At 37.7% G+C, this 12078-nt stretch overlaps 1 protein-coding gene across 5 annotated transcripts in view; it reads right to left on the bottom strand.

Moving 5' to 3' along the window:
• csmd3b (CUB and Sushi multiple domains 3b) overlaps positions 1 to 12078 on the bottom strand; it is a 414649-nt gene that overhangs the window by 98784 nt on the left and 303787 nt on the right. For all 5 annotated transcript variants that reach the window (XM_058378182.1, XM_058378183.1, XM_058378184.1 and 2 more), the window contains 3 exons: positions 9155 to 9342; positions 8237 to 8431; positions 7532 to 7648 (listed from right to left, as the gene is read on the bottom strand). In XM_058378182.1, the coding sequence (XP_058234165.1) occupies positions 7532 to 7648; positions 8237 to 8431; positions 9155 to 9342 (500 nt within the window). The remainder of the gene's footprint in view (positions 1 to 7531; positions 7649 to 8236; positions 8432 to 9154; positions 9343 to 12078) is intronic.

The following is a 12078-nucleotide window of genomic DNA, read 5'->3' as shown; positions in this document are numbered from 1 at the left end:
ATATATCATTAGACCAGCAGCTCCAAAATGAGTAAGAACAGCATACAACACCTACTATATGGGCACACTGTATTTAACCTCATATGTGTAATGAACATGTAACAGATTTGTAAGTCATTATAATTATTAATAATTGATACTATAATAAAACTGGAAAATGAAAATCAGACACAATTACTATATGAGAGTTCCTGAGTAGTCGATTTATATCATAAAATCTGCATATTCCATGTCACCTTTATATTACAGTAGCTATTCTTTGTGTTTTAGAAGCCTTGATTTACATTCATTTCAAATGGTCCCAAAAATGATTTAAGCCCAGGGGCCCCTTCACCCTAAACCTGTCCTTATCATGTCTTTTTTTATTTAAGTATAATATCAATATGACAAAGGGCAGTTCCAGTTGTGCTTTAACCAGGGTTTGTTCTTGCTTACATTTGATAAACTAATAAACTGACTATATTTGGAGAAGGTTTACTTCTTAAATGACATTTATCTTGCCATTCTTTACTGCCTCACAGGTTGCATTATGACCTGACCCATGCGATTAAGCGATTTTCTCCTTTCTAAATTTACAAATATTTTGCCAGGCTCTAATTTAATTTTCATTACTTCATAATACAGACCTAATTACAGAACTGTAGCACACTGTGTCTCTGTAACTGAATGATACTCTGTACTTTTCAAAAGGCTTTAAAATTTCATATCATTAGAATTATGAATAAGAAGGCGGTGTCTATATTTTGCTATGTTTGTTGTGAAACCATGGTCACACACAATGCTTGTGCTCTTTCTATTAACTGCCAAATCAACCTGGCACTGACTTGAACTGACCAAAGGAACTGACACACAGACACAGACCCAGACACACACACACACACACACACACACACAAACGAACACATACACAAGCTATGCTCAAAGGAAGCTTTGGCTCATTCATTTCTACAAGCTGTCCAGTGGCTTCATGATTCTCATTCATATATAGAATTTTTTTTTGTTCTTCTTCCTCTCTTCCTTTTCCTTTCCATTTCTCCCTTTCCTTTCTTCTATCTCTTGTTACTCTGATCAATTTAATCTTTTCTCCATTGACTCAACTCTACAGTCACTTAAGTTGAGCCTGTACTACTCTTAGGCCACAGTTCTTTCCCCTGAGTCTCAGCTAACCTCTCTCTGCTTGGAAGCATGCACTGGAACTCTGCCTCGATTTCAATAGCCAGTCCCTGAGGGAAGGAGGACTGACGCACTCTCTTTCAGGCTCAGCCATCTCTAGGTCATTCAGCTGGCAGAGCAAAGCTTACATGGTTCAATACATATACATACACACACAGCTGATTATACTCATGCATACAGGCACTTGTAGAACATGCATGCGGACATAATACACACACCTGTACAATGCTGTGGAAAAAGTATTTCCCGATTTCCTTTATTTTTGCATATTTGTTACAGTATCCATATACAAAGTGTATTATAAGACAATGAGAACAAAAACACAAAACTTTTTAAAAAAGTTTTTCATTTATCAAAGCAAAAAGAATACACAACACCTACAGTACATCAACCATGTGAAAAAGTAATTGCCTGCCTGAACATAATAACTGGTTATGCCACCTTTAGCAAATCTTTTTGCAACCAAATAGTTCCATTAACTGGAGATCAGTCTTTCACATCACTGTGAAGGAATCTGACCCACTCTTCATTGCAGCATTGCTTTACTTCAACCACACTGGTGGTATTTCGAGCGTGAAATGCCCATTTAAGGTCCTGCCACAGCATCTCAATGGGGTTCAAGTCAGGACTTTGACTAGGCCTCATATTGGTATCGTTTTTGCACAGTCTTCTTCCACTGGTGGACTCATTAACGCTAGTTTCATCAGAGGCGAGTGAGGTTTCCTTAGTACAGTTCCTTAAATGTTCATGTGGGAATTTTGTGAGTTCCTGGATGAGTCATTAATGTGCTCTTTTTGGGGAATTTTAGTCATTTCTGGGAAGACTTACCACTGGTCCAACTTTTCTCAATTGGGAGATTGGGCTCTTACTGTGGTTCACTAGAGACCCTGAGCTTTAGAAATTGCTTTCTAACACTTTGCAGATTGAAATATTACAATAAATTTCTTGTTCCATGTCCTCTGGTGTTACTTTTGATTGTAGCATATTGTGCTCCTTGTTGAGACCTTTTAGCCTGCTTCACGTTGCTGGAAAAGGTTTGAGTGATGTTTGGATTCTACAGGGCTGACAATAATCAAGCCTGGGTGTGTCTAGTCTGAACTGAACTCAGTCATCAATTAAATCTGATTAATTGTGTGAGTAACGGTGAGAAACCATACATGATTATCACAGTTTCACACAGGACCAGGTTGTCATTTTCTTATATGAAATTTAATTTGAAGACCTTAAACAGCTAAGCGTGACAAATCAAGAGGGGGGGGTAAGTTTTCCCAGCATCATATACATCTCACTATGCACATATTTGACTCATCCAATAGCACCTCTGTTTCTAAATACACTTCTACATACACTTCAACTGAATATGACAATGTTCATAACACTAAAAGGCTTTTTACTGTCACAATAATAACAATAATTATACAGCTTACACAAAGCACATTTTCCTCAAGTAAGCTCTAGAGCAGTATAGAGGCCTGCTGAGTTACTGTTGCATGACCTCATGATATTTTCTGGCACAACATGATGTAGCTCATTGCTCATTTATGCTGGTAAATAATGGGATATGCAACATGCGCTTTCCATAATGTGCTGGAGTATTTCCCGTTCCTGCCTTTTGTTCAGACTGCACTTGACAACGCAAAGTGAAGACTTAATTAGCGGCCTCGTGTTTGTGTTCTACACGACAGCGCTTGTAAATGTTAAGACTAACACAGTGGTCAATATTTTTACTAATATAATAAAAATTATGTAGAAATGTCTGGAGAACATGGTCAAATGTAAATGTTGGAAAAGCAAGTGAATAAAACCTGGTTCTGAGCTGCTAGGATTTACGTCACTCCTGTCAGTTATGCTACAGACACTTAAAAACCACTTGAGGAATTTATTGCTAAATGCCTGACATTTTGGTTGTAACGCAGAATGAAAATCTTTGCTGCAAAAACGTTAAAGATAAGAAAACAAATAAAATAATATTGAATCTTGTAGCTGCTAACCAGCTGTTATCCACAAAGGGAGCACGTGAATTAGCTACATTTCTCCCGAACAGGTAATGCAATCATTTATGCTATAAACTAAATTGGATCAATAATGGCAGCAAAAAATCTACTATTTTATGTGTTTACAGATATGTTAGAGGGCCAAAGAATACAAATACCTGGACTAAATCAAACTATGTTGGCTGGTTTAGGTGTGGGTTTGGTGCTTTCAGGCACATGGATTGTTAATCTAGGCGCCTAAACTGCAAACATCAAAGTATTCTTATATGTAAGAATTATTTGGTAAGGTTTTTGGGTACTTATAGTATCTATGCTTGTCATAACTGGATGAGTAGAAAGAGATGATTGACAGTTAGTGACCTGCTGAACTAATGGACTCAGTAGATTCTGGAAGTTTTTAGCTTCATTCACACAAGGATGGACAGATGGTCAAAGTGTAAACAAGTCATTACAATGTTTTTGGAGTTCATTTTTCATATTCGATCAAAAGTCCCATATGAAATCTAACCTACACTGAGAAATGACATCATTCCCTCTGGTTTGATAATACAACCAGCTGCAGCTGCATCCATGTTAAAGGCAGCAGTATAGGAATGACTACAGCTATCCAACAGAGAAAAAAAAAAAGAAAAACAGAGGGTATTTTCAGCACAGCATTTCTTTTAGTGCAACTAAAAATAAACCAAACGCAAACTTGGTCTGCACTTTGGAGCACATTTGAAATAAGTGGGATGTATCTTCAGTCTGAGCATGTTTAACGTCTAGCTCATGACTGACACAAGGCTTCTGCCAGGCAAGAATAATAAAGGGAGATAAAAATATCCGAGAAAAGCTAACAGAACGGAGGGCACCAGAATGTCATGGGCATTATGCAAGACTATGCTGTATGCCAGTGAATAAAAGAAAACTTTTTCCCCCATGTCATTATTTTGAATTCACTGTGTCCAATTAAAATACCTGAAAAAGTATCTTTCCCTCCAAGACACTGAGCATCAGATGATGAGAAAAAGGGATTAACATCTGCTAACCCACATTAGATTGTATCAGTAATGTCTGGAAAGTGTCAAAAGCAAACAAACAAAAATGGTGTGGAAAAGCCACGTTAAAGTGTGAAAGAAGGGATAAGGGCATCCTGCACAGGGGTCTTTACTGATTCAGTAAGGAAAGCGTATACTTAAGAGTAATTTAGGCTTATGCCTGATTAACCGTTCCACTTGGCATAAAGGATGACAAGCAAGACAACTCTTAATTGACACTGAGAAGTCAAACACCAGGATTAAGACAAGGCCACTTTGCTCCATTGGTTGACCTCACAATTCTTTCACAATACTACATTGTTAAACTATTGTTTACTGTCTTAAGCTACGAGTTCAGAGTAACCCAGCTGAGGCTACATGTATCGCCTGCAGCAAACCAGCTGAAAACACTGGCGTTTGTAATTTAGTGTCTGAATGATGTCAGTGCTCGTGTGTAATATTTAACAGTCAGAGATCATTACAGACATTCACATCATAGCCATAAGTATGGATGGGGTTTAAGATGACTGCCTTGGGACAGTGAGGTGGAGAGGGAAGAGAAAGAATGATGACAATGTGCTGTATTGAATAATGCATCTATTATACCAAACCTGTCATTGTCAGAAATATTGTTGCTATCATTCTTTCTGACGGAGCAATGAAACATAAAAAAAGGTTGTATAAGGTTGCATCTTTAAAAAGGAAAAGTGATGCTGATGAAATCACCAATAGTCTTGTGCGTGTATGTTTGGAGTAGCAGGTGCTCTGCCAGAGCTGTGATTTGCAGATTTGCAAGGACGCACAGGTCCACAGAGTTACACACAGGCCACTGAAGTCTCTGATTGCTAGTAAGTGGTTTGGGTTTGGCACAAGCTCCTATAAACACCACTTAGACTGTACCGTGTTTGAAAAAGCCTCAGCTTGCTGTGAAAGTGGAGCTTGTGGGGTGATGGGCATGAGTAGCCCACTAATCAGCTACTTGTTATGTAATCACTTAATCGATGAATAAAATATGACTCTGCCCATGAAATATGAATATGAACTAATTAATGTTCTTGTACATGAAATAAAAACATTACAATAGACATGGTGCTGCTACTGTTCCATCAAACGAGCGGCTGTTTAGCATGAGAGACACAGTGGGTTTTGTTTGACCTGCAGAAATGGTTCATCCAAACATAGCCATACTCTCATATCAATGAAAACAGAGAATGTTGAGTATCAGACAGTGCACAAATACACACAATAAAGGGTTAGCCTTTTTAAAATATCCTGTGTAATAAACATATATGGTTAAAAAGGAAGCAATTTGGAATTTGGACTAGCATGAAGAATTTCTCATGTATCACAGGCAGTGTTAAAAATGTACAATGCTGCTAATTATCAGTAAAAACATCAGAATAGTTAAAAGAACTGAAGTTATTTTATTGTATTAAAAACAAAAAGTAAGACACTTGGCAATGTACATGATAAAATCTGGGACTGTGAATTTGTTACATTCCATATAACTCTCGCTCTGATGCTACGTTCACACATACAGCGACTCGCATCAATAAAGCGAGCGGAGATCGTTAATTATCAATGAGAGCTGGTGACTTGCAGCTACATGAGTGACAGTGACAGGAGTTGAGATGTGGGTGTGTTCAGTGTTGTGACAATGCTGAGAAAAGTTTAACTTTGCACAAATATGGAGCGACTTATAGCAAATAGCAATGGGAGTGAAGACTGTAGAGTGATCCGTGGCAAAGAGCACACACTGCTTCTCCTTCGTCTCGTATGACAGCATGCATTAGATACACTGGTGTATTTTATATACAAACGCCAAATCTCCCTCCAGAATGTTTCATTTTAGTGATAAGTTATCGATTGGAATGCTAGTTGCAGCATCCTCTGATAAAGGTTATTACTATGACAACCAGTAGTAGGAACTCCTTGCAGAGATAACATCACTTATGTGTGAACGTAGTATTAATCTGTCTCTCGTTTTCTGGGAAATATATAAATATTCATATAGTACAAAGGCAAGTCGTTACTCTTTTATCTAGGTACCTATTACTGAGGGTGAAAATCCAATGAATTTACTGGACCATGTCTCTCCTGCTGTGTGTCCTGCTGCGTCTCCCCTTTCTAACTCGCCAAATTAAAACCAGAATACATTCACTGTGAGTTTCCTCACTCTGCTCCTGTCTTTATTGATCTTTTGTTCAGATATGCTGTTGGTGTTAACATGGGAAAGAAACAAGCTTGCAAAACCCATGGTGCTGATATCTCTCTTGAAGTAAAAGCGAGACCCTGAATGTCATTCCAGCTGATTAAACTTGACAGCTATCAGAAAATTTTTGAAACAAGTGTATTACAAAACAAGTGTTGTTTTTGTCCAGTTGTGCCTTTGGGTGCTGAATTGCTGAAACAAAAACAGCACCTCGCTGCAAGACACAGATACAAAGCTAAAGACTATAATTTTGCACGAGAGCAAAGCAAAAAAGAAATCTAAATTGGAAATGTAAATGATAGGTAGTGAAGAAGGAGAAGGAGAATTGCTGCCCAAAGTGTTTTTTATCAGAGTTTATCACTACAGATGCACCACAAGTTTCAGTAACATTTTACAAAGCAATGCAATATTATATGCATTAATACATAATAGTTTTAAACACAACATCCTTAAGACAAGGTCTCATACATAAATGAATTTTTTTCGGCAAGTTTCTAAAGGCCAACAGACACCTCAAGCAGCAGATGTACACTTTTCACTCTTCAGAATCTTGCTTGCAAATCCATCACCTCTTCACCTTTATTTTACAATCTACATTTAAAGCTTTAAATCCTGTAACGTTCATATGATAATTGCCACCTGGCCAGAAAGGATCCCATGAGAACTCACTATATTCAGGAGACATCGTTTTGAACAATACCAAAGAGGAGAATCTTAAATATTCATAACAGACTGTATAAAAACCAGGTCCCCTAGAGCATTCTTCAGTATTGATTCCTAAAAGTCTCCTGTGAGTAAAATCCTTCTGTAAGCAGTGGCAACCTTTGTAAAAACTTTGGAGGTTTTATTTTAGAGGCCTGAGAATAGAAACTGCTGTTTCTCAGTGAATGGTTTGAGTAGCAGGTATTGGCTGAGTAAAGTAATCTTATAATCCAACTTTACCACCAACAGACACAAATCTTTACAGCTGCAGTAACACAGATTTCAGTTCAATGAAGCAAAATGTTAAGATGTAGTTTCTCTCTGTCCAACCCACGCTACTTAACTGACAAAAAAAAGACACGAGAAAATGACTACATCTTACTATACCAGGTTGCAAAGAATTGTGTTAATAGGAATTAAAAGTGTATTCTTACCAAACTCCCTGGGCACAGAGATGGAGTACACACAGCTGTGGCCTGAGGTGTAATTCCTGGGGAAGTTTGGGGACAGAACGGTTCCCTCAGAACCAGTGGAACGACTGCCACAAGGTGCTGGACAGACAAACACACATGTTCACACACACACACATATATATATATATATATATATATATATATATATATATATATATAGAACATCATATTTGGACAATACAACTATATTATACTGGGTGAACTGAATATGGTCAACATTTATTTCCTGGTTTTAAAGCAACTAGGAATTGTAATGGTCCAATTAAATAAAATTCCTTACTTGCTTAGAAAAGTCTAGAAAAGCTACTAACATGACTGAACAGCGACAACAGTTAACTTGAATAATACAACTTAAATAAGACAGCGTGAAATTTGCAACTTGATCACTTTACTAATCTGAGCATCTCTACTTTCTGTCTCTAACTCTATACCTGGTCTCTGGTTCAATCAGCTAAATAATTGACATCAATTCATGTGAATGGAAAAACAGCAGCAGAGGCTTAAGTCAAAAACTTAAATTTCTGAACTAGGGGATTTTCAAACATTTAATAGCTCTGCTACTGTATTTTTTTTAAATATTAGATCCATATCTGGATCGCCATCCAGCAGTTGGCAACACCCTGGTCTAGAATGTTCTCTGCAGTCACTGGGAAAGTTGCAAAATACCCTGACAGCTGGGCAAGGCCCGATTCCAACCAGGCCTGCCATCATCTCCCATGATGCATGTGAGGGTGGAGTAGCCCTGAAGCACGTAGCCTGCTTCACAGTAGAACGTCACTGTGGAGCCCAGTTTGTAGTCACTGCCCAACCTCGTGCTGTTCATCACGTTGCCTGGGTCGAAGCATGACTCCCTGAGCTTGGCTTCATGACAGAGGGAAACAGATATACGAATAGAATTTTGCATTATACTGTATATATCATTTTGCTCATTCACTCTTCAATCTGGATAGGTATCATACTGACACTTTCAGGGTTATATTTAGATTACTTTATTTACTACCGTATTATTGCTGTTATTCTTACTATCATGGCGCCTTCATGTAAGACCTTCATTATTTAAAAAAAGGGATTAATACGAATAAAAAAAGTGAAAAGTTTGTTTTAGCTTATCTTAATAAGCACAGGAAATCCATGATCATGATAGTGAATATTGTTTCACTCAACCAAGCTTGGAATTATCATTTTTTTTCTTCAAATATCTCTCTAAACCAGGGGTTTGAACTTTTTGTAACCTTAAACTATTATATAAATTCCATAAACCCATGGAATTTCCAAGGCAGAGATCAATAATATTTTAGCTACTTATTACAACCATATAACTTTTTAATTCAGTCTAATAAAAAATAAGAACTCATTAGTGAATATAATAATAAAAAAAAAATTATAGCCAAAAAATTGCTTTGGATTCGCAAAGACCTACTCCAACAATAATGGAGATCCGGCACTAAGGTCAATTCTATTTCACTTATCATTTATAACGTGACGAAATCTGAGACAACCCCCATCCTCTCCATCCTGACCAATCAAAGCCTTGGTGAATTAAGTCCCAGCACTAGTAAATGTCAGAAACTTCCAGCAGCATACCTTTGTACTCCAAGTGAAAGCCAGCGTAGCTGACAGAACCGTCACTACGAAAGGCCAGGTGCATGGCATTGGAGCTGCTCTCGATCCGTTCAGGAAGCTTGCTGTCCTGGAAGCTGCCGATTAGAGGGCTGTTGCTGTCCATCCCATCATATATGTACAAGAAGTCATAGTTGGGCTCAATGCTGAAGCTGGAGAGGAGATAAGAAGAGACGAAGGGAGATCAAAGAGCAGTTTTTAATAACCACTCGGTGTGATCAAAGGACCACATGAGGTACCTGAGCCCACGGACTCAGCATGCGACCTGAGACAGCCTTTCAGAGCAGGACTACAAGAGTGTTGGAAGATTTCTCAAAAAATTAGACATCTGTAATTCATCCGAAGAAAGCACATTGATTTTTTTGTCATAAGACATACATGGGCTGACTTTGAAGAATTTTTGATGGTGTTGGTCACATAGGCAGGGTGTAGCTCCCTTAGAAGTCTTTTCTATCTGAATTTTAGCTACATCAGACCTGGACCTCTGTTCATGTTCTAACAGCCTCTGTAGGTGATGTGCTGCTGCTGACATGGAATCTATAAATACCCAGGGGGTACCTGCGAGCAGTGCATTCCCAGCCACCCTCAATGAGCTAGAGAGGGGGAAAAAAACAACTTTCAACCACAATAGATAATCTCTAAAGCTTTGCCGTACTCTTGGGTCTTAAAGACAGAGATAAACATTTTTATCTTCAGAAGGGTTTGATGCCGAGGTGTCCTCTGTCAGCAGAATCATTTGCATGAGATGGATTGTGACTGCATTAGATTTACTCTTGTTTTGTCTCTATTATGCTAGGAGAGAACACTAAGTGTACTCGACACACTCCACCGCCTTAAAATCTATCGCTCACGGCTCACTGTGAGATAACAGAAACCCAAACAAGGGAATTTAGGCCAATTTCTTTTCAGTACATTAAAAATGTCATTAATTTTTAATAACCAGATGTGATGGAAGTTTTTTTTCTCCCCCCACCACTGCCTAGCCTCTGGAGCTGTCAATCGGCAAACAATTAGCTTTGTGGTAATTGGATTGGGCAGTAACACAGATAATACTAATGGTAAAGAGCGATGGCAGGTTTGTAGTGTTGCTAATGTCTGAGGTTATTCTCATTTGGGTGCTGTTCATTTCCTGCTCTCACTGGTGACGCATTTTAAGGAGAATTATGCCAGTAATGAACTGTGTAATGAAAATGCCTGAGAAGGAATTGATTGAGATCCATTCATTAGAAATATATCTGAAATGCTGCTCTACTGGCCAAACTCCAGTGTGATTATGTACTGCTAGAGGACAGAATTTTAATGTGAAACAAGACTAGCGCACATTTCATGCCAAACCCAGGCATTTGTGCTACCTAGAGGGGTATGGTGTTTTTTATTGTCTAGTTTGTAGCATGAATATGACTACAGTATTTAACAGAAGCTACAAACAACACAGAGACAGCATCTGGATTAAATCAGCGTGGTGCTCCACACATATTCATATGGGATTTTAAAGAGACTCACAGTTTTGTCAAGAGAGCTTTTATTCTGGGATAATAATCCAAATAAGACCGAAAATCTTTCCTCTATTTTCCGCCAACCTCAGACAGATTTTCTATGTAATGCAGTTTCATAAAAAGAAAAAAAAAGGTGATTAGCTTTGCTTTTAGCATTAACACAGGGGACCATGACTCCAGCTTCAACTTTCATCATCACTATCTACAATACAATTCTAAAATTTCACTATGTAAAGGTATAGACACTATTAGCAGAGCTATTTAGCCTGGAAGCACATACATCATGAGTACATAAATCAAGGAGGGGGAAAATGTTTGGGGTCATTACTCACAAAATGAGCAAAGGATTCCAGCAGGGTTCATTATCTGCCTTGGACATGAAATGCATTTTAATTCTGACCCACAACACACACACACACACACACACACACTTACATAACATAATTACATAATAATTACAGCATTACATAATTACTCCACACTTTGCCGGATGAGGAAAAGTAACAGGTTACTAATTGTATCAAAAACCAAACAACTGATCGTGTAGATCTTTTTTGTTATTAATAAAGAAATCCATCCCTACAGTGTGTTTGTTCACTGGTAGGTGGCAGTGTAGTGCAGTGTGGTAATTTCTCTGATAAGGAAAAAAGGTCTAAAAATAGGCTGTGGACAATGGATGACTGCATATCCTGACAAGCTATACACTAGTAAAAGAATATAGTGAAGTGTTGTCTAACCCTGCAATCATATGAGCCAGTCACAAAGCAACAGGCAACCATTCATTTTCTACATTCATCCGTGTTGAACACAGAGCAACAAGTAATACATTGGAAATACAATAAGCTACATTTGAATAGAAATTTTATGCAAATTAGCTATGAGGTGACAAATGCAAATTATTGCTTTCAGTATGTTTCTTGTACTAAGCCTACAGCTTGAGTCACCCATTTTTCTACCAATTCTTCACATTCACTTTAAATTCTACCAGTATTTAGCTCTAATTTAATAATGTTTAGTGTTCAGAAAGGGACAGATGTATTATTAAAACCTTATAATAATATCTAAATCATTTTAAACAAAAGTAACAGTGATATTAGACAGACAGATAGATAGATAGATAGATAGATAGATAGATAGATAGATAGATAGATAGATAGATAGATAGATAGATAGATAGATAGATAGATAGATAGATTTTTAGCATCTACCAGAAGTGCAAATAGTAGAACCGTGCAAATGATATGTATGAATTACTCAGTAGACTGTATACAGTTTGGTGATTGTCATTTCTTTAAAACAAAAAAGAAAAAAAAAGCTGGACAGTGCACATCCACCCGTGAGAACAATAGTGGTCAGTACACAGCCGCAAGCAACACAAAATCTGCTACTTCT

The sequence above is a fragment of the Hemibagrus wyckioides genome, linkage group LG24 (assembly GCF_019097595.1).
Source record: "Hemibagrus wyckioides isolate EC202008001 linkage group LG24, SWU_Hwy_1.0, whole genome shotgun sequence".
Lineage (NCBI taxonomy): Eukaryota > Metazoa > Chordata > Actinopteri > Siluriformes > Bagridae > Hemibagrus > Hemibagrus wyckioides.
The sequence above is the reverse complement of the archived record's forward strand: the minus strand, read 5'-3'. Positions and strand labels throughout refer to the sequence as shown.